General features: G+C 41.7%; 1 protein-coding gene across 5 annotated transcripts in view; it reads right to left on the bottom strand.

Annotated features, from left to right (window-relative positions):
* CSMD3 (CUB and Sushi multiple domains 3) overlaps window positions 1-23952 on the bottom strand; it is a 591548-nt gene that overhangs the window by 249921 nt on the left and 317675 nt on the right. For all 5 annotated transcript variants that reach the window (XM_083516438.1, XM_083516434.1, XM_083516435.1 and 2 more), the window contains one exon: window positions 13944-14065. In XM_083516438.1, the coding sequence (XP_083372564.1) occupies window positions 13944-14065 (122 nt within the window). The remainder of the gene's footprint in view (window positions 1-13943; window positions 14066-23952) is intronic.

Here is a 23952-nt window from a genome sequence, read left to right as displayed (position 1 = left end):
TACTGATGCAATGTATCTCACAAGGCAAGACAAAGAAACAAACCATCAAACCTTACTGTATGAACCCATTTTCAAAGCAAAACTTATAAAGAATTTTAAAACAACAACCCAGCAGCATTCTGGTCCAGCGCTTTTGTAACAGAATATCACACTACAGCAGAGATGAGATGCATGTTACTTTGTTGTTGTTGTTGTTTAGTTGTTTAGTCGTCTCCGACTCTTTGTGACCCCATGGACCAGAGCATGCCAGGCACTCCTGCCTTCCACTGCCTCCTGCAGTTTGGTCAAACTCATGCTGGTAGCTTCAAGAACACTATCCAACCATCTCATCCTCTGTCGTCCCCTTCTCCTTGTGCCCTCCATCTTTTGCAACATCAGGGTCTTTTCCAGGGAGTCTTCTCTTCTCATGAGGTGACCAAAGTATTGGAGCCTCAGCTTCACGATCTGTCCTTCCAGTGAGAACTCAGGGCTGATTTCCTTCAGAATGGATAGGTTTGATCTTCTTGCAGTCCATGGGACTCTCAAGAGTCTCCTCCAGCACCATAATTCAAAAGCATCAATTCTTTGGCAATCAGCTTTCTTTGTCGTCCAGCTCTCACTTCCATACATCACTACTGGGAAAACTATAGCTTTCACTATACGGACCTTTGTTGGCAAGGTGATGTCTCTGCTTTTTAAGATGCTGTCTAGGTTTGTCATGTTTAAAACACACATTTAACAAGTAAACCATGTTTAGATGTTTATAGCCATAATCTACAACCCTGACTAGTCACATTGCTTTGGAGAAATGCATGAGGAAAGGAGTGGGCAGAAGCCAATGCTTCCCACCCCCCAAGAAAAAATCCAGTCCCCTGAGCCTCCTATAAACTCATTCCCCCATTTCTCAGAGATCAGCACTTCTGCCTGTGCCACAGACTATCCCACTCGGAAAAGTCTTTTCAGAGAGCTCAGAGAACTGCCTTGGGAAGAACAGGCAGGAAAGTAAACTTTCACCACCCATACCCCATCCTTGGCATTTCTCTGGATCCAACTTACTGACGCAACAACTTTTTGTGAGTAATGCCTTTACAGAAATGACGTTTGTAAAATATTAAAGAGATTGTAATATTTGTTGGATGTTCCCTGCGACCACTGTTTTGAAATAAAGAAAGGAACTGAGAAGCTTGTTTTCTAGAAATATTTATTATCTAATTGATCCCTAATTAATTTATCTAAATTAAAGAGCAGGAGGATTTGCCCAAGGGCAGATGCTGAAGCACTACTCCTCCAACAGAGCTGAGATTTCAGCTCCACTGCTGTGAAAATGACTATTTTTGTTACTGCAAAGCAATGTGGGTTCTTTCCAATGACAATTCCAGAAAGATGTCCTGTCATGGCACTACAACTATACTATGAAATATTTGGCACTGCAAGGGATTGATTCCCCCCCCCCCCCGAAATGACACTTTATGTTGTCTTTTGAAACTCTTACTTATGACATCTTTGACCACCTTCCTGAGTCTCATATCAAAAACAGGCACTCTGCTGTTATGAACAGAATGGTAACAGTTATTTAACTATATGTCACAGACAGCTAGACAGCATATGAGGACAGTCTATGGCGGCTCACTGAAGTTGGGTACTCCAGATCACAGTTTTCAGTGCCATGTTTGACTTGCATTGAATCCTGCCATTGTAGGACTGAGAGACTTACGGTATGCACTTTGCATAGTCAGAGTTGATGTGTTGATTTAACACTTGATGAAATGCAGGAATGAGAAGTAAAGCAGAGTGGAGAGCCAGAGCTTAAATACAAGCAAAAATGTTAAGAAGAAAATTAATGTGCAGAAGACTTAGAAATTACAGGGTGTCACCGCAAATATTTTCAGCTCTAAGAACTTAACAAGTAGTTTGGCCACTTCATGCTTCTTAACAGTGATTTATTTCCTTTGTGTTAATACATGAGGGTTGTCTCTCTTTTTTGTCATGATAGGAATTATTAATAAATTATAGAAAATATTTATCTTTACACAGCAGGATATTTTCCCCTGCATAAATAATTCCTTTGGTGTATTCTCAATTTGGTATAAAATATTATCAACAGTCTAAATTATGCATACTGAAAAAGTCACTGAAGATCTCTTCTGCACTCACAAAATAATGCAGCTTCTGCTAGAAATATTACTGTGGATTTGAGGAATAAAGTGTTATAGGGTTGTTTCCCCATTTTAAAATAATAAAAAACATTGGTGAATTGTCTCTCTCTTGTCTGTCTCCCTTTGAGCCAGTGCAAACACTGGCTCATTATAAAACATGGTGGGAAATGATTGCACGTTCCTTCTCCTTCCACTTCTTCCATTTATCTTACCAGCATGTCCCTTCTGCTTATCTTCTTAGCACTAATCACAACTTCTTGCTACAAATATATGTAACTGTGGAAACCATGGTTAACATCAACCAGGATACCACTAGAGTATCAGCTGGAATCAGCTTTGTACTGCTTCCTTTTTTTTGCTAGACTTCTGCAAACCTGCAAAGGTGAATCTGCTGAGAACATAAATATCTTCCAAAGTTCTGATTGCACTGCAGACATATGTTGTTCAAGGAAGACTATGGAAAGCAACTGGAATATATGAACTGGAATCTCAGAAACGTAGTGTGGAGGCATGTCTGTGCACACAGCCAAAAGCAACCACCTGCCACCCCTTCCAGATATATTCCAAGCAGAGAAACCAATGCTCACACTTTCAAATTGCATTCTTTCCTTCTGTGGCCGGGGACTCTGGATGCCTTGTGTTATGCCACCAGTTCCTAATCATTAAAGAAATTGGAGTTCTTGTTGGAAATGCACTGAAAAGGATATACCAAGAACTCTGGCCACAATTTTCAATTTAAGGAATAATTCCTACTCAAGAGTTGAGATGAAAAACGTGTATATTCTGCTAAGAATAACAGTTTGAAGCTAGTAGTAAATTTAAATATAACATGTAAGTACAATGGTTTTAAAGTAATAGTAAGTTTGGATACAACGTTTAAGTACAGAAATAATGTAGTTTCAAATATGCAGTGATATGGTACAAAGGTACATGAAATACCAGTGCACAACAATTGTTTTATACAAGTCTTAATGGAAGTCAAAAAGAGTCCATATATATAAAAACAGAATAAAGAATAAAGAATAAATGATCAAATAGGGCCAAAACGGAGTATCCGGAGTGTGAATCAGATGTACGAATCAGTAGTGGTGACCAGGACAGGGCCCTGTTTCGGAGTAAACACCTTCTTCAGCTGGTAATATCAAATAATATGTCATGGTAGATCAAGGTGCTTCAATGCCATAAATCATAATATTATGATATGTGTTAACACACTTTAGAATGTATATAATTTATTATATTTATGATTTATGCATCTGAATGATTTATTTTTATTCATCACATGTTAGGAATCAATCAAAGTCTGTTAAAAAAAGTTAGCAGATCTAAATGCAGAGGGACAAAAAAAAGTACTGAAAGGATAGCAATGTAGACTGTAAGGAAGAAATTCCAAGGGACCTCTTGCACTGTTACCATTTCAATCATAGATTGGCAAATTAAAGTTGATTTGGAGCTCCCCACCCCCCACCCCCGTCCAAAAAAAGCCCACAAACTTTCTGTGATAAGGCAAAACTAACAGGAAAATGCATTGGAATGTGTGGAATAGTACTTGGTTTATTTGACATTACAAACCTCCCTGCAAACAAATCAGGCTGAATGCTCTGTAAATAGCTGACATCATCTAAACTCCTCACAAACTTTCTGCAAAATAAAAAATAAAAAAATCAAGATAAATGTTCAATAAAATGGGCATCTGAAGTGACCCAAAATGCTTTCTTCAAATCAATAGCATAAAATATGGTATACTAGTTTGGGGACAATAAGTGTGCTGAAGCATCTTGCAGATATACACGACCATAGACACCTGCAGAAATGGTGCAAGAGTCATTATTCTTCCTAACCAAAGATAAATTTCCCACTTCCCAAACAAGTGGGCTAATGCAAAGGTTCTGCAAAGCAACAGGGAAAAGATGCTGCTCTCATTGTTATCTGGTGCCTTTCTGCTTTGTAATCAATAAGAGTTAGCATTTGACTTCCACCCACATGATTCTTCCCCCACAATTAGCTTTTATTTAACTTCTTTGCTTCCCAACACAGGAAACTGATATGAAAGTCGCTACCGTCGCTCCAACCATTCTTTAAGCATTTGCCAGGGGATCGATAATGCCTTACGCTGTTACTACCTCAGAATATTTCTTGAGAAATTGCCTTAGAAGCAGGCATTTGAAACACACTGCAACAGGGAAAAAATGGAACATAAAAACATGGCTCATAAGAAAATTGGAAGCAGCCCTCATAGCCTTTCATTTCCTTTCTGCATAAGTAGATTTGCATTTCTCTTAGTTCCAAACTAGATGTTTGCCGTTTGCAGATACATATCTTGTTTTTGCCTTATTTCGTGCCTTAAATAATTACTAGTGTTGCACTGAAATCTCCCCTATTCATCTGGAGCTTTCTTTCCCTGTGATAGAAAGAGATATTCCCCATTCTTGGGGCACTTTAGAGTTCTGGTAGGTGCAGGGATTTGACCTTACTTCATCACTGTGAGGTTGATGAGGGTGGTTTGTGCTTTTTTCTCTTTCCCGTGAACAATTTTTCCAGCCATCTGCAGCCTCCTTGGCTGCTTGCATTTCCTAAGCTGAAAAAGCCCCATGGCAGGAATCACTTTACAATGTCTTTCCCTGAGATTTAACTGAGAATTTGAGAGTGTTGCAGAGTGCAGACCACTTGGGAGATTATTTGTATAATAAAAAGGGCATTTTCAAACACCCTCCAGCCACCTTAAAAGCAAGCAATGACACAGCACCCTATTATTTCTTTCAAAAGACAAAAAATGTTCACTGAAGCCATGTATCAAGGAAAGAGAGTTTTAATCTTAGGGCCAGACAACATGTGACATGCTTATGTATTGATGTCCTCAGCTCAGCCTACTATATTTTATGTAAGGTTTGAGGTATCTCATCCAATTCAACACAGAACAGATTAAAAATGCAGTCTCCTTATATGGGTTATACCCCTATTCAAGGGTGGGGTGTGATAGCATTTGTGAGGAAGCACAAAATGTGTGTAAATGCCTGTGTCTCAAACCCATACTTTCTGGAATATGAACTGCTTTTTAGACAAAGGACATTTTTTAAAAAATGCAGCTGAAAGAAGATGAGCAAGACTGATAAATCAAAATGACAAAAACACTACACAGATGTGACCAGTAAAAGCAGGAGGCTTGAAACATTGCCTTCATGCCTTGTGCCTGACACAGAAGGCCTTTTCATGTGTTCTCTTCTCATCTGAAAGGAATGACCATGGCCCCGCCCCCTTTGCCATGTTCCCATCGCAGTCCCACAGCCCTCTACTGTCAGGGACTAGACTGCGGAGGAATGGTGGGAGCTGCTGCCCCCTTCTCCTGAACCTTTCCAAGGGCAGGAGGACAGTATTCCAGACCCCTCCTCGGCCTAGGACTGGACGGGCTTTGAGAGTGATAAAACAGAAAGTACAACAGCAACAAGCTCAGATTACTTGACATAGGAATGATGTAGATTAATGGGTACAGAGGGGGTAAACCTTTACTGGGAGCAATGCCATTTTTTAGAGAGAGATGCATTCCTCTCTCGCTGTGATTATTAAAGAACTTATCTAGTAAGAACACTTCTTTCGTTTGATCTGCTTATTTACTGCCACTGGGGGAGGGATCCGATTCCCCGAAGCCTGACATCCAGCCACTGGAAGGGTAAGTTCTCTGCTCCTGTAGGCTGGATCAGGGCAGGGAGCCTACATGAACACACTACTGACTTTTACCTTCCAATGTGTGGAGGGCTATGGGGCGGGCAACAGGGATGCAACAGAAACAGCAAGGCTAGCATATGCCTGCACATTGTCCTGTTCATCATGGAAGAGGCATAAGATGTGAAGGGGGTTGTGCATCTCTGCTGAGAGGCTAACCAAACAGAGAGGCAGAAAGAGCACACTGCAGTTTCTCCTACACCACAGATCAGTAGTGACTGTCAGGGCACCACTGGCAGTGCTGTTGATGCTGACCTGGCATCCCAGTGCCACACACTATTGTGCCAAGAGAGAGAGGGGCAGGGCAACAGGGAGTCTGCCTGAACAGGGAGTCTGCCTCCGCATCTTCTTAAACAGCAACAGCACAAAGTTAGAAAGTCAAGTGAGCAACACAGCCTTGCCGGAACTGCCAGCACCAGTAGCTACTGCTATTAAGGATACTATTGTTTATTCTATCTATCTATCTATCTATCTATCTATCTATCTATCTATCTATCTTGCTCAGTCCCTGCTCCTGCCAACCTAGCAATTCGAAAGCATGAAGTGCAAATAGAAAAATAGGCACCGCTCTGGAGGGAAGGTAAAAGGTGTTTCCGTGCGCTGCTCTGCTTCGCCAGAAGCGGCTTAGTCATGCTGGCCACATGACCCGGAAACTGTACACCGGCTCCCTCGGCCAGTAAAGTGAGATGAGCGCCGCAACCCCAGAGTATTCTGCGACTGGAACTAATGATCAGGGGTCCCTTTACCTTTTTTATCTATCTATCGTATTCGAAGCTTTCTTCCAAATAGCTCATGGCACCATACTGAGACTTACCCTGCTTTGTCTTCAAAACAGCCCTGGGAGGTAGGCAAATCTGAGCTATTGGGACTGGCTCAAGAACACCAAGTAAGCTTCATGGCTGAGTAAGCTTCAATAGCTTACTTGGCCAGCGTGGTGGCAAGTGGACGGCTGGACAGACACATTAGTGGAGCTCATCTGGTGCTCCTCCCTGTGTACTTGTCATTGCATTCCCCCACCTGTGCTATCCAGGTAAGCTGTAGAGACACTGGGTATTGAGAAGGAAGCTCTGTGGCTTCACCCCACCTCCCACTATTGGCCACATCTAATATACTAATCCCTGTTCTACACAGGCTTTCGAAAGCTCAAACAGGAAAGGGACCTGCTGCAACATTCTGGGTACCTATTTCACAGTTTCTTCTATTGCATATGCAATCATGACTATTTCAGCCTTCTTGTTTTGAGAATTTTTTAAAAAATACAGCTTAGAAATCAATAATTCAAGTTGTAGCAATCTGGAAAAGAGAATATTGGTTTTTTTAAAAAAAGCTATTTTATCAGTAATAGTAACTTGTCTAGAACATTGATATTTCATGAACAGGCTTTCTGTGTAATGGCTGTAATTCCTTATATATTTTGTTTACAGTCTTTGTAGAAAATGAAAAGGACCATGAAAAGAAATCTATACTTTATCACTGATTAAAATAACAATTAAACACTGAAGGGCACCCACATTCTACCACTGGTTTCTATGATGAGTGGTTCATTTTGCATTTTGTGTGTGTGTGTGCTCTGCCCAAGTCTATAAGTATCAACTTCATTAAGGTCAGACAAAAGTGTGCCACAGAAACAACTAGCTGAAGATTCTGAAATTTGAGCAGATGGGAGTAGGCCTTCCTTCTCCTTTAACTAGAGCTGGTGTCAGCAAGGTGTGGATCCGTATGGAGGAGGATAAATGACATCTTGGTCTTAAAAACTGGGCTAAGAAGGGACAGAGAGGCCTGCCTCACACTGTGTTGAATCCTGCGTATTTGACATTAGGGAGGTCCTAGAAACCTTGATCATTATCTGTTGAAGAGTTATTGCTATGTGCTTTCCATCTTATGCTCAGCCTGTACATATGCGTAAATAAAACCATATATCACAAAGACACCATAAGTCTCCAGCGACCTTCATTCCTAGGAAACCCCTGAGAACTCCGTCTACTTGGAGAATGGATAGTGAATAACAATATGTTTTCTCCCAGTACCTTGGCAGAACATGCATTTCCCCACAAGGGATAGCACATCTCCTTCCAGTGCCTGAAACAGTAACAGAGGCAGAAGTATAACTGGGGGGGGGGGGGAGGCTTTCACTTGTGGTGCTTTGTTAGAACATCTCAAGCAGCCTCCTGGGTAATATGTAGCTTTTCAAAAGATTGTGCATTATATGTGTTGCTGAATTGATAAATGTTTATTAGAATGCAAGGTCCCTTTGAAGGTAACTACAGTCCTAACACGAGTGAAAGGCAAAGGTATATCAACATTTTGCAATCTGAAATGTTTATTACACTTGTCAAAATCCAAGATGAGTTACCAAAGAATTACCCTACTTCCATTGTAGCATTGCTGAAGTCATCAAAAATGTTGTGCCATCCTGATACACCAACTGAGATGCTCTGAGAAGCCCCAGATAAATAAAACATCTAAACTAGTTCTTGAGACTTCAAAAAAAAACCCAAACCTGCTGCCTCTGTAGAATTCTGTACCAAAATTAATATAAAAAGTTCTGAGAGTGTGTGTTAGTATCCATTTTATTGCCTGCCTTTAAACGAGAACTCATAAAAAGTAGTAGCACAACTGGGCAGTTCTGTCCTATCGGCAATAAATCACAGATTAATACGGCTGGTGCCACTGTTTCATTTTCCAGCTCCTTGTTTTCACTATATGAGGAACTAGCCAGCTTAAAGCCCCCAGTCTAATTTGCAGAACTTTAAATGACATGTGTGTAAGGTTGTTTGGGGGGGGGGCAAGGGAAAGATGCTGCAAAGAGTGAAATATTCTCACCTGCCTCCAAATGTATTTTTCAAATGTATTTTCTCCTTAAGGACATTTTACTGGGTTCCAATAAAGTGGTTTTCTTATAGTTTGTAGTACTAACTTATTTGTTATTTTAATTATATTCATAATACATCTTTCCTCCAAGAAGCTGAAGGTTCTCCCCTGTGATGGCCTGGGACTCGGGCTCGGACTCGGAACCAGAGGAGTCTCAGTCTGCACTGGATCCTTTGCCTCAGGCATCATCTGAACCAAGTCTGGGTCTGATCCTGAAGAGTTCCAGTTTGCACAGGTTCCCCTGCAACAAACACCAGCTGGGCCGAGTCAGGGGCCTGAGCCTGCCCTGGCTCCAGATGCGGGGAATACCTCGTTGCCTTCAGCTGGGCCATCACTTACAGCTGCTCCACTACCAGTTAGGTCAGGGGAGGCTGAGGTGGCCCCTGGGTCTAGTAACCCACCGACGTCTCCTGAACTGCAGAGACTAAGGTCTGAGAGAAGGAGAGACCTGAGTACTTGGAGGAGGAGTGCTCGCCTTCGGGCGAAACAGGGAGGTGAGTCGCCAGGGGATCAGAACTGTCCACTACCCCAACAAAGATAAAAGGCTGTTGGACCCCATCCCAGGTTGCGGGAGCAACATTGCTGTATGCCAGATCCTGCCTGAGGTCCTGTACCTGCGCTTGTCTGGTTTCCTGCCTCGTGTCCTGCCTTGGCCCTGTTGGACTGACTCCTAGCAAAACCTTCGGATTCTGGACCGGTCCTGGACTGTGTTTCCCGGGTTACCCCCAGGCCCAGCACATCCCCACTGCCTCATTTTATCCTCACAACTGTATGAGAGTTGGTGATTGGTCCAAAGGCACCAAGTAAGCTTGGTTGGTGTGTAGGATTTTGAACCTGAGTCTTCCTAGTCCTAATCTGACACTTGATAGACATAGAGGGATAAGCGTGTGGATTTTTGCACGAGTGGCTTCCATGTTAGTTATTAGGCCTGAAGCCATGGGAAATAAAAGATGGCTGAGTGCTTGAAGTCTTCAGCAGAGTGAAAGAATACCAGAAGCCTTTATGAGAGCAAGGCAGTATGAACCACACTTATCAGGATGTGGCCCAAGGCCACCTAAGCAATCCAGGAAAACGGACTGAGATAAGGGCAACTGGTTAGCCCAAAATCTGCTCACGCACTGTCAGTCATGTTCACAGCCTCTGGTGATATACTGCCAGACACATTTTCCATATGTTTTCAGACTCACAATAACCTATAAAACCAACCCAGAGGAAACCTGAGAGTTGGAGAATACAGCAGACCCCACTGAAGCAGCGAAGTTCTCCCACCAGGCCTCTGGCTTCTACCCTCGCCATGTCTAGTCTGGCTAACTGGATTGTGCGTGTGTGTGTGTGTGCGCGCGTGTGTGTGTAAGTTTTCATTAGGATGCTTTACCATAGACTGCTATTATGGGGACAAAAACAGTTTTCCTACCTGAAATGATCAATGTCTTTCTTGACTCTCACCTTCTAAGATCCCTGAGACCCCAAATTAACCAGAAGTCCTTTTGTGACACAACACTGTCGAAAGTAAAAGTTGTTGTGTTCTTAGGGTCATTTTGGATGACTTGTTTCAAAATATGAAGACAGTAAGAAGATATGTCAAACCTTATTTAACCTTAAGTGTGAAGAGGCTGAAAAGGAAATGGGTGAACTATTTTTTTTATTTAATACAACTGTGCTCTGGGGGTCAAAGCACACAGTTACCAGAACAATCAATGAAACAGATACGGATGTCTGCAGAAGCAATTCCAACAGTATTTATGGAATGAACACTACAGTCAATAGAATAGTTAGTTATACAGCAGAAACTAAAATAATAAGATGTGTTTGTTTTCCTAGTAGTTTCTAGTCCATCTCACTCCTGTAAATAATCCCAATAGACAGATTTATTTTATTTGAAAAATAATAATCAAAGCTCTTCAGGCAAGCTGACTATTGCTGTAAGCAACTCTTGCCATAGCTGAATGATTGAAGCACTACTCTTTAGCCAAACACTATCATAAATATATTAAAATAAAAGTCCATACAGATTGGCAATTATGCCAAATAACTGAGTGCCCTAAAAAGGATTTCAATGCAAGGATATACTGGATATCATCACCCGTGTAAACAACAAAATTAATTGAAACACAGCTGTGTTCAATTTTTAAGGATATTAGCAAACAGTATTATTTTACAAATTGAGCTAAACACTATTATTGTTGTTGTTGTTAAGTTGATTCCAGATTCTGGTTTTGTTAAGTGTATCCTTAGTTTGGAGCCACAGGCTCTAATCCAGAAGTTCTCCCTTCTTTCTTTTGAAACCAGAGAGGCAAAATATTAACTGGTTATTAACTTCAGAGAAACAGGAGATATAGAATACAGAAAACTGAGCAACACAATACTGATCATTTTGAGCTGCTATCCTATACAAAGGAGCCTACTTCTGAGTAGACATTACAGAATGGCACTGTAACTTTCTTCAGGATTAGGCATATTTGGCTTATAGATTTATTTATTTGGCGTATACTACCTGTCCCCATTTATTTTGGTCACTCATGAAAAGCCTATAATATATTTTAATGAACTTTTGCAAGACGATAAGGTGTGGGCTGGTTGACCGGATATTGTATTTTCTTCATCCCATGACGGAAGTATTAACCTGCTCAAGGCAGAAATCCTATACACACTTACTAAGGAAAAGAACAAGCATGGAACTGGGAACAGTAAACTGCTTCACCTCGAGGAAAATCAAGCCAATGCTTCTGATAACTTTATTGTATCTTTAACGCTATATTGGAGGCCTGTTTCCCAGGCAGCCTGCATTGGTGAATACGCTTTTCCCACTTAGAATAGGAAACCAGCACCTAATAGGTTCTGATAAATTGACAAAGATTTGCCCACCAGTAAGTAGGGGAGCCCGGCATCTCTACAGCCATGAAATAAATCAGGTGACTAATCAAGTAAACCTATTGGCAATACGTAAGTAGTAGCAGGTCAATGGGGCACAGGCCGCTGAGTTCATGCAAGGTAAGAAAGGATTGGGGTGAACTGGGATCCCAAGCCAGATGTAGCAGGGTGTAGGAATGCAAGTGTTTTCAGGTAGAAAACTGGCCCCATGATTACTTGATATGCCTAAAGCTCAGCATGATGAAATAACAGAAGCTGTTATATAATCATGTTTAAAATATCATTTATGAAAACAGATTTAGAACGAACAATGTTTATTGACTACCATGTATTGAGCAAACGGTGAAAAACCCACAGATGTATGTTTGATTGCAGAATTGTTCATTAGGATCTGAGACTGTCACTAAAATGGTAAAAGTAACTTATTATGTAAGAACCACACACAGAAGCAAACAGATTCATGTTTCCGCTGTAAATGTATTTTGCTTGTGATTTTTTGCAGTAGCACATTTCAATATGATATATGCCTCTCTCTCTCTCTCTCCCCTGTGTTGTACAGTATCTCCACCCCACCTTCCCTCTATTGTAAATGCTCTTTTTGGCGGTTCAAATCCCCATAACGGGGTGAGCTCCCGTTGTTCGGTCCCTGCTCCTGCCCACCTAGCAGTTCGAAAGCACGTCAAAGTGCAAGTAGATAAATAGGTATCGCTCCGGCGGGAAGGTAAACAGTGTTTCTGTGCGCTGCTCTGGTTCGCCAGAAGTGGCTTAGTCATGCTGGACACATGACCTGGAAGCTGTCTGTGGACAAACACTGGCTCCCTTGGCCTGAAAGTGAGATGAGTGCGCAACCCCAGAGTCATTCAGGACTGGACCTAACAGTCAGGGGTACATTTACCTTTACCTTTTATGGCATATTCTATGCAAAAGGGAGAAAAGTGAAATAGTGCTTCCATAAAATTACAAGACAATTAAAATAATAATAATTTCGGACAGCCAAACCAGGGTATCCTCTTATGATCCACTCGTGCCATAAATAAACTATTATTTAAACATGAGAGGCAGACTATTTGGAAAGAAGAAGGATGAATGAAGTTGAATTTAAAAATGCCTTTGTATCAACCTTATTTGTTCATTCAAATCTATTTCTATCCCCAAGGCCAAATATGTCACCTCTGGAACATGCCAAGCAGAACTAGTTAGTGAGTGATGGAAGACTACACCTGAAGCAAAATCCATGATATCTCCCTTTGTCCTTGGAGATTTACTACCATGGTGATCTATGAATGGAACAGAGGCGCATATTTAAGACTGACCTTAATTTAAATATCATTATACACCACCCTGATCTCTATGAGCAGTGCGAGATTCCAGGAGTGCAGGCGCACTTTACCCAAGGTCTTTGTTTCCCTTTGAACAATGAGGCACAGTGGAGATTGTGGTGACTTTATGATATATGGCTTATTTACACATATATACAACCTTGAGCTTAGATGGGAGTTCAGAGCATTCACATCTTAAGGGGGCCCTGCTCCTTCCATTGCTACAGTATCAGCTTCAGAGAGACCGATTGTGCCCAATCCTCTCTGTTGCATAAAACCAACCAACTGCCTTCTCCTCTGCCCCTGCACACTTGTCGCTGCTGACGCAAATGATTTCCTGGGCTTACATCATCCAAAATGGAAATGCTACAAGCTTTTGTCTCTGCTTGCTAACACACAGCTGGAGGGGAAACACAATTGGAGGGAGGGCCCTCCCCTCCACTTGCTGTCTGGCACTGAATGTCCTGATGGCTCCTCTTTTGTTAGGTTATCACTCATCTTTTGTCCCCCTAATAATCAGACTTTTGACCAAACTGCGGGAGGCAGTGGAAGACAGGAGTCCATGGGGTCACGAAGAGTCGGACACGACTAAATGACTAAACAACAACAACAATACTCAGACTAGTTATCACCAGGCTTGGCTTGTTAACATAAGCTTAACCCAGGGGTTCAGTGTTTTGCACCAGTTAACTCCCCAAACCTTGATGAAGCCTAACTTTTATTGGACCCAGGAATTTAAGGTATCTCACCCACACCAGCTTCTAATATCCTAGTGATCAACAACATTGTTTGCTAATTTGAGACCATGAGGAGTGCAAAGAGACATGATTTCTTGCTCCATTCCTCATCTCCAACAGCAACAAACTCCATTCTTTCACCCATCACAATAACTCTGCAGCCCCACAGAGATTCGTTTAACATACACGTGTATGCTATGCATGTACGTAATATATATATAATATAAAGTTGGCTAATCCTTCTGATCACAACTTTTAGGTCTTTACATTATTATCAAAAGTGAACTTACCTTATTTGGATTGATTGCTGTGATAACCCAAACACACTGAGCGTTACTGTCATACTGAAATGGAAAGTTGGGGGACGTGAAGGTGCCACCAGGACCCTGAAGATTAGATCCACACGTCTTGACTGTAAAAGAAGAAATGAACATTACAGTTCCTAAATAACATCACATTATGTTCTCATTGCAGCTAATAGTCACTCCCAGTGTCTCCAAGGAAGTCCTCCATATGCTTTAGAGTGGTCTGGTGAATTCCAAAATGAAGGAAGAAGAGATTCAGATACCAGATTTGAAAATGCATCCCGGCTTCATTTAGATGATGGACTGATCCCAGGTACCCCTTTAGAAGTCCCCAAGTCCCAATTCATGCCAAGGATGGAACTCTTTATATTTTTAAAGTTGCTGCTAGACCAGGATAGCCAGCATGCTGCCCTCCCATATGTTGTTGAACTACAAATCCCATCATCCCTATCATCAGCTGGTTCCGATGGGAACTGGAGTCTAACATCTGAAGGGTACCATGTTGCCAACCTCTGTTCTGGACTAATACAAAAATGGAATGGAAAATGAAGGAAAGAATGAATACTTCACAAACTAACAGCTGTGCAGCCTTTTTCTGCTCCCCGCCCCCTTTCTTCTGGCTATTAAAAGGTAGGAAGTCATCTACCAGAGGAGAAGGAAGTCTAATGGGAACAATAGATCTTGCATGTTCTTTACTTCTCTGCTTCAATGATGCATGCAATAAACACCTTTGGCCTAATCAGTTTGTTTGAACAGTAACATTGTTGTGATTTAGACAAAAAATATTTCTGAACAGATTCTGAACCACATTTCCATTTCTTCATATACAAATGAAAGAGCAAATGTTTCTTTTTAAAGATCTGCCTTTCCCCCATATTTATGTCTGACAGCTGCTGCTATTTATAAAGGATTTTAAGATATTATATGACTTAAACTAATATATTCAGAAGGCATGTCCCACAGTCACTTTTGCCATTGCCATCTGTTAAACTATGTAAAAACTGCAGTTTTCTAATAAAGAAAAAAATACATCTTATAAATCCGGAGATTAGATTCCAAAAATATAATAATGAAATTTGTGTTAGGGTAAACAGCTCAAGATTTACGTATAAGCCTTTGCATAAATTATACTAATGATACGGCATTATTAAATGTAAAGTAAATATGTGGTTCTATTTAAAAAATGTGAGGTGAGAACAGGGAACTCAAGGTAGCAAAGTGTGTAGCAAGTCCCTACCCTTGCTTCTCTGCTTAGCTACTGAGGTGAAATGAGATTCAGACAAACATGAGAATAATGACTAACAGTGATTGCTTTTAGGGAAGCAAAGAACCGTTCTACAATAAGCTTATCCTGTGCAATGAACATTAGTGACTGCATACCCAAACTGTGTAATTTCATGAAAGAAGTCCACTGTTTTTATTGCATTAATTCGAGAAACAAACAGAGAAGAGTGGAATTGTTGTCAAAGACTCATTCGCCTGCTTTGCACAGCACAGTAAGTCAAACTATAGCTTATCGGGACCACACAAATGTGCAACTTCCAGAGTGGAGCTTGCAGTCGCTTTGCTACTCCCCAGACCTTTTTGATCCTGCACCATGCTGAGCTAAGCCAAGCTTTGGCTCTGGCAGCATAACAGCCAACCCCAGACTCTTAGTTAAGCTCTCTTCTCACTAACCACAAGCTACAGTCAGCAATATATGCATAAATTTCTAGCTAACTTTTGAAGTCCTTCTGATCTATTTTGCACTATAGGATTACCTTATTTTTAACAATCTCCTTTCTGCAGGGTCAATAATTTATTGTGATGCACGCAATATGTCCTTTTATCTTACACTCCCCCCCACCCCACTTAAAAAATGAATAGTATTATCTCAGTGAGGAAACACACTTCTCATATTCAGATCCAGGTCTTTGGTGAGCTTTAAACTTAACAGATTATATATTAATGTATAATCAATGTATGGACCCTTTCCTGCTGCACAAAAATTATTTGTCAACATAAAAAGGGCCTTTGAGAACTCAGGCAAAAGGCTTTTGGGTAAGCTGATCAGGATAGCTGTGTCAAGAGTTTAAGCAGATAGTCAAACAAGCTGAGCTGGAGATCAAGCTAATGGTTAAAAAGCTCAACATCAATGGACATAATACAATAATGCTACTCAAAGCAGGGAAGCTCAGTTGATTGGCGGTTAGTAGGAGGATGGAGAAAGTGAAAGGAAAAACAATGTTGCCAGCACTTTGGGCTGGAAAGTAACATTTAAGTACTCATTGTGTCTTGCTGCCCAATAATACCATGTCTACAGTAGAATCACGTCTTTCATGGAGGTTACATAGCACGTGAAGGCAAAATCGTGTACAGTCAGAACAACCCTTTAAAAACCATAAAAACCTTAGCACAACACTTACCAGTGAATGACAACTGCGTTGCTTAGTCTTCCTCTTCTGAGATGGATTTTGTTCCAGAAGGACAAGTGTGGGTGACTGACAGCCTGCTTCAAATGAAGTGCTTGGCTGTGGTTCAGCTTCAGAGGTTGATTGTGTTGGCTGGTGATATTTTTTTGTGAGAAGCACGGTAACTGCTGCTGTTGTCTCTTGGGCTAATCAAACATTTCTTGGTACAGTCTCACAGTGTCTGTAATCCTTCGTGCGATTTTGAGGCTTCATTCCATGGAGGGATCAAACTCAGCAATCAAATCACCGACATGCTTTATCGCTTGGAAGAGTTGAGCAAATTTATGCAGGTTCCAACTTGCAGTCACCATCACCTCTTTGTCAGTTTTATCTTCTGCCAGTGGCAGACTTTGGGCTTTAAAATTTCAGCAGCACCCTGCACAATGCCTAAATTTGGTGTCCCCCACATCTCAGTTTCCATTGTTTGTCACTGTTCCAGCACTCGCTATATCACCCTCTTGGCTCAGAGCCCAGTGCAGAAACACCCCCTAAATCCACCTCTGCTTCCGTACAAAATCATACTAGTTTTTCCAGCTTTGGTCTATATTGTTCACTTTGTTTTCAGTGCTTGGAAAACCCTTAAAATCTCTCACGCATTCCTTCCAAAAGTTTTGCCAGCATGCATCACTGTTTCAGGCTCAAATACCTCCATTGCCTGCTTGAGGTAAGTGATGCAACTGGCAATGTTGAAGGACTTCCAGCATTCCATGAGATTAAGATTGTAATCAGCATCCATAGCATTCAGTATCCATGAGAAAGTGAGCTTCCTGTAAATCACCTTGCAGCAGTGAATCACATCGTGGTCCAGAGGTTGGATGAGGGAGGTCATATGGTGGGGAGAAGACTTCAACTTCAACATTGTTATGTGCAAAGAGGAGAGCCTCAAAGTGGCCAGGAGCATTGTCCACAATGAGAAGCAGTCCTTGTCAGGGACCGTGCTGAGGAGGGCTGCACAGATGAGGAATGGTGGGAGCCTTCCCCCTCCCCCTGCTCCTGATCAGGATCCTTAATCTTCCCAGGAGCAGTGACACAGTATAGATTTGGAGCAGTGGTTTGTGGAGGGACATAGTTCAGAAAACAAAAGTTGGGAAGAACTGGGTGGTGAACAGATAGGAGAAGAAGAACCGGGAGAGAGAGACAGTTAACAGACTCCAGTTTGCTGGAAAGTATCCAGCCGATCAGTCGAAGGTCAATGAGATTAGATAAGGTAGCTGCACAGAAGGCACAGTGGTTGCGAGATCAGGTTGCAAGACGAGGAAGTGACTCGGGTGACTTGGGGGGAATTGGGTGTAAACCTTAATTGGGAGCACCTTTACTCTGAGAATGGACTCTTTGTTAAAATCTCTTTAAATGGTAAGAGACTATTTTTGCTCCCTCCCTTTATCCATGGCCAAACGGAAGGAAGCCACTTCCCTGAAGCCTGACAGTCCTCATGTTGAAGTCCTCATGTTTCTCTTCAATGTAGCACTTCACTTCTGGAACGAAGCACTTGTGGAACTAATCCAGAAATGTTGCTGTAGTCACCCAAGCCTTTTCATTGGACTGCCTGAAAACAGGAATGAGATTCTTGTTCTTGCCTTTTAAGGTGTGGGAATTTTCAAACGTATACAGCAAGCCTGGCCACAGAACAACATAGTCACATGGTGTTTAGCTGCTTTGAAGCCAGAGGCTTGTTTTTCAGTTTTGGAGCTGTAAAAAGGTCAGGCATTTTCTTCCAGAAGAGCCCCATATTGTCAGCATTAAAAACTTGCCGTGGAAGATATCCCTTGTCATCTAACAACTTCTTTAACTGCTCCACATAGGCTTTTGACGCCTCTTAGTCTGCAGCTGTACATTGCGCAGTTACAGTATGTGCACATTTCTGAGGCTGTAGCAGTTCCTAGAATTGTTAAACCAACCAGGACTGGCTTTGAATTGCTTCACAGACTGCCAACCCTCGATGGAAGGTTTAGATAGTGCATAGAGTGTGAGAGCCTTTTGTCACAACGTGACACCCTCAATAGACACATGTTTGCAGTTCACATCTTCCAGCCATAAGTTTAATGCCTTCTCAGTCTTGACCAAAGCCTGGCTACACACCTGGTTCATCACCTTCACAGTTTCTGGAGCACTTGCTGCCTCAGCCACATTGATTTCTTTCTCTTGAATCTTCATGACAACTGCTGCACTTCTTGCGGTCATCTTTGTGTGTCACACTGCAGACAAGACTTGCCACCTCTCAAGCAGTCCAGCACAGCCACTTTTTCTTCCAGTGTTAGAAGCCATCTTTGCTTCTTAGGTTGTCCACCAGTTGAACAAGCGGCCTTGCATTTTAGGGCCATGCTTTGCAATGTCCATGTATACTTCTGGGCTGCTCCTTTGATAACTTTTTTAGGCCACTCACATAATCTCTGTGCTCCTTCATTTGCTCTTGCGAGGGCACCTGCAAACTATGCTGGTGCCTCTGATCACTCTCATAAGGTGAAGGAAATGGTGCATGTGATTATTGACTTTTCCGCTTTCCTGCCCCTGGACAGTTTTCCCCACACTCTCTGCCCACCTTTCACAATTTTTTTTGGAGAAGCACATAAAACTATAATTATGTAAGTAAAATCTGTGTAAGTTGTGATCGTATTCTCAGAAGCAGGCCTTTTCAGAGGCAGCGCCAAGACATCTCACTGAGGCATTGCTCCCCTCAGCATTGTACTGTTTTAGGAGGCAGAAAAAGACGTACCGCTTCCACAAGACTTTGGGAAGTGAAGACGTATAATTTGTTGATTATGAAGTAAAGACCATTAAGTCTATTAAGTGTATGGTTCCCCTTATCTTTTGTGGTTCTTTGTTCTTTTAAATTATGCTGAGTTTATTTTGTGTTATTTTTTATTGGTTTTAGAAATATGTATCGGTTTGTTTTATTGCATGTGACCACATAGAAGTGTCTGGAAAAATAAATAAACAAGTCCCACCGAATTTGATGGGATTTACACCAAAGCAATTGGGCACAGAATCACATAAGCTGTAATGGGAATACAAAAAGGCCCAAGCCATATAGGACAAGGTCATGTTGTAGCTTCTTCCCAAACCAGCATTGACCCAGGGAACTAAGGAAGACACAGGGGTGGAGAGGGACTGCAGTTTGGGTTCTTCCCCTGCGTGGCCTGTTGCTAAAGAGCTACCTAAAATGACTCCTTTTTCACAACAGTAACAAGAGAAGGGGCCACTGGAGAACATGATGGGACATATGGATCCGTTTCTGATCCATTCAGGACTATATAGATGAAACTCTGTGGAGGTCAATGATAAGCAACAAATCTGGAATCATTACCAAATCAATGTACGCAGACATTTCACAACTGTTTTTTGTTTTTCTGTGCTAATCTCAATCAAATGCGTATCAGCAGTAACCATTCTTTAGCAACAGTTGCTTCACAGCAAATGTAAAGCATGGAGGATTTGAGGTGTGAAAAAGCAATATCCCATTGTCCTCCCAGCTCTCTGCAGTTTCATCAATTATCCATTTAGCAGTATCATTACAAAGAGGAATACGTTTTCTCAGGTTTTACCCCATTAGCCTGCAGCATTGCATGTTATTTAAACTATTACAATGTCGACCACTTTCCAAAGTTCTTTTGACTGCAGTCTAACGTGGCTCCTTGACTTAGAACTTTCAGAGTGTAACAATTGGAAAGCTTCAAGGGCACCAGCCTCATCCATGTTTTAATTCTTGAGGACAGTCATTTTTGTTGGATGAGTTTAAATAAAATTCTCTTCCTATGCTTGAAGAGTTCAATTTCGCTGCCAGTAGCATCATTATGTTTAGCTTGCTAATGGCACTGCAGTTTTGTTGGTTTTGCATTAATATTTTTCCCCCCAAGTACATCACAGGCTCTGTGCTTTCAATATTCTTTTTTCATCATTGCTCTGGACTGAAATGAACTCTAATGATAAATAATGGGCAAACTCTGGCTCTTTGTTGCAAAAACTTTGAGCATTCTATCCTTCCGCTCTATGCTTGGGAAACATTAACACTACTTTACCCTATATTATTTATTTTAAGATGCATTTTACATAGAGCTGCTTTCCTCCAATAGTGTTGGGGCAAATGTTCTTTTGCATTTCTAAGCCTGCATACCAAATCCTTATTCACTGTTTTGTTTCCATGGTTGATTACAATTGATTATACCACCTACTCTCATAATATTTTCTCATTCATTAGATTCAACAGGATACAGGTATTTTAAAATCAAAGGTTTGTTACTATAATATTTCTCAACATCTGTAACGTAATTCTGAAAACTATGGGGGTTTTTTTTTATGTGCTCCCAGAAGCAAAATAAAGTTCTTTCAGAAAGATAATTCTGTGCATTTTAGAATCTATGTTTAATCTAACTCTCCTCCCCATAACTCCCAAATTTTAACAGCCAGTTTTAGACATCTGGCACCTTAGGATCTTTCTAGAGATCCTAGAAAGGATATAATTTTTGCATCTACCAGTAAGTAATTAACCATAAGAACTAAGAAGAGCTCTGCATCCAGTATCCTGTTCTCTCAACTGCCAACCACATGCTCAAGGCAAACCCACAAGTAGGGCATGAACTCAGCAGTAATCTCACCACTCACGATTTCCAGCACCTGTTATTTAAAAGCATACTGCCTCCAGCAGTGGAGGGAAAACATAGCAATTGTGGCTACTAACAATGAATAGCCTTATCCACCTTGAATTCGTCCAATGCCCTTTTAAACCTATCCAAGTTGAGGACCATTGATTTACTAAGCCCTGTGTAAAGGTAACTCACAATTTGTGCACGCTTAACTTGTGCACATTCAGCTTCATGCACTTGGCAAAATAATTTTTAAAACTTAAGAAGGGCGCAGAAAGGGGGCAGGTGCCCAGGAAAAAAAGACTTGGGCAATCCAATCCACCATTGAGCCCAATGTGTTTTGATTATCCACATTTTGGGCTTTAGATGCTATACCCAAAATGTAATTCCGGTGTAAGTTGAGAGTCATCTGTACTTACTTTTGCTTCTCTTGAATCTTTCAACTACTCCTGGCTCAGACACTTCTACCATTTGTACAAAAACACCTGTACATGGTGTCTGTTTGTAAATGACTTTCAAACGTGTGTTTTACCCTAGAATGCTTTGGCCTCTTTGAAATGCTATTCTGTGCCCTTGCAATTTTAATATCTAGTTCTGTATTCCAATTCGGGTTCAAAGGGAGTCTCATCCTTTTGTGTTGGCTGAGTTTCTCCCGAAACATTCCCCTGTCTGTCTGACGTTATAGAGCCATATACGTTGCTGTAGCTGGAATTCATGATTTATGATTAAATCTACTTTGTACTTTATTATTTAAGTCTTGATGTTACTGTACACCACTAAAAACATCAGTTTAAAGTGCTCATACATAATATTTTGCTATGCTAACAGACTGTTCTCATGCATGTTTACTTGTAGGTATGTTTTTTTTAAAGAGGATGTGTTCTTGAGGAAGTTTACATAGAAATTCAGCCTAGACATAACTATTATAGCTGAAAGTTTTGCTTATACAGTCGTACCTTGGAAGTCAAACGGAATCCATTCTGGAAGTCCGTTCAACTTCCAAAATGTTCGAAAACCAAACTGTGGCTTCTGATTAGCTGCTGGGGATTATTTCTGAGCAGACATCCAAAGGGCTGCACAAGTGGTTTGTATATCTGAAAAGCAGTGTTAAGTTAAATTTCATTTTTTAAAAAAATTCAGAGATCGAACTGTTTTACTGCATTGTATGAAATTATTGAAGAACTGGAAGGAACAGAAGCCAAGAAGACCTTAAATGTGTCCTTTATGCTCAGTACAGTTCTCTGGAGAATCAATATTTTTGAACTGATAAAGAAAACTGCACAAATGACCTAGTTCTCTTTGACCCTCTGATTGCCCTTCAGTGTAGTCTCTTTTCAAAATCCAGCCAGCAATATCGAATGAGTTATTAAACAACTTTGCTTATTAGCCCTTTGATTATCTGAAGTGCTAATGAGAATTACTATATTGAAGAGAGTGCACGCTCTAACCCACAACCTATTTCAGTCAATGGAAAAGCACACATTGGTTATAATGGCTCAGACAGTATCCAGACCGAAAATCAGAGTTCAGTTCTTTTCCTGCTGCTGCTACCAGCAGCCTCCTTGTCCCAGAGGCAGTGGCGTAGCGTGGGTTGTCAGCACCCGGGGCAAGGCAAGTAATTTGCGCCCCCTAACCCATGGATTTGCGCCCCCTAAACCTAACCCCCAGATGTTGCGCCCGGTGCAGCCGGCCCCCCCTGCACCCCCCACGCTACGCCACTGCCCAGAGGAATGGCACCCCACACCTTTTTGTTCTAGTATGTTGTAAATTAGTGCTTGCTTGCTATTTCAGACCTGTAAGACTTTCATAAGAAACCTGTACCATCTACCCTTTTGCACATTGCTGTCCCTGTGCTCACAGTCTTTGTTCTCTTCTCTCCTGCTCCTTAGGAAAGGAAATAAAAGCTTATTCCACGACACATGGTGCTGCATTACTGTGTTGTATGGGCAAATTCATTGCCAGATCCTGAACTTACAGCTGTCATGCTGCGTCACATAACTGCTTCAAATATAACTAGGGCACTCTCCAGTAAAGGTAAAGGGACCTCTGACCATTAGGTCCAGTTGTGACCGACTCTGGGGTTGCGGCGCTCATCTCTTTTTATTGGCCGAGGGAGCCGGCGTACAGCTTCCTGGTCATGTGGCCAGGATGACTAAGCTGCTTCTGGCGAACCAGAGCAGTGCACCGAAACGCCATTTACCTTCCCGCTGGAGCGGTACCTATTTATCTACTTGCACTTTGACATGCTTTCAAACTGCTAGGTTGGCAGGAGTAGGGACCAAGCAACGGGAGCTCACCCTGTTGCGGGGATTCGAACCGCCAACCTTCTGATCGGCAAGTCCCAGGCTCTGTGGTTTAACCCACAGCGCCACCCGTGTCCCTCTCCAGAGGGCCCTCTCCAGAGTGGTGTTTTATTATGGGTGTGGCTTTCTAGAGGTAGGCTGAAGAACACATTTCAACTGGTCCCATGGTACTGGAGTACTGTCTGCCCTGTCCCAGTTCTGTGTAGATATTTTAGAATGAATTCATGCATATTCAAAAACAAACCAACCAACCCCAACACCTGCATATAATTTCTTGGCTGAAAAGAACAAGCTGATCTTTCTGTCTTCTCTTGCTTGTTTTACAAATGTAAGTGCAGCTGTTCACAAGTCGTTAGCTAGCCCATAGGGCTTCTCCCAGTATATCTATGGAAAACACAGAAGCAAACACCCCTGGGAGCAACTCAGTTTGATGTAGTGCCATCACTCTTAGGGGCAATTGTACTGGAAGAAGCATCTCTGCACCCACGATTCCTGTGTACTAGCTAGCCATTTGCAGGCAGCAGTACACTGTTGTTGTTGTTTTAAAGAAACAAGCAAGAAAAGCCAGAGGGGCAGCCCACAGACCATATCCTATAAGATCGGCAAGGTAATTAGGAGATCAGGCAAGGTGCAGATTCTTGAGCAGACATCTAATCGAATC

Source organism: Podarcis liolepis (genome assembly GCF_965112155.1).
Source record: "Podarcis liolepis genome assembly, chromosome: 8".
Lineage (NCBI taxonomy): Eukaryota > Metazoa > Chordata > Lepidosauria > Squamata > Lacertidae > Podarcis > Podarcis liolepis.
The sequence above is the reverse complement of the archived record's forward strand: the minus strand, read 5'-3'. Positions and strand labels throughout refer to the sequence as shown.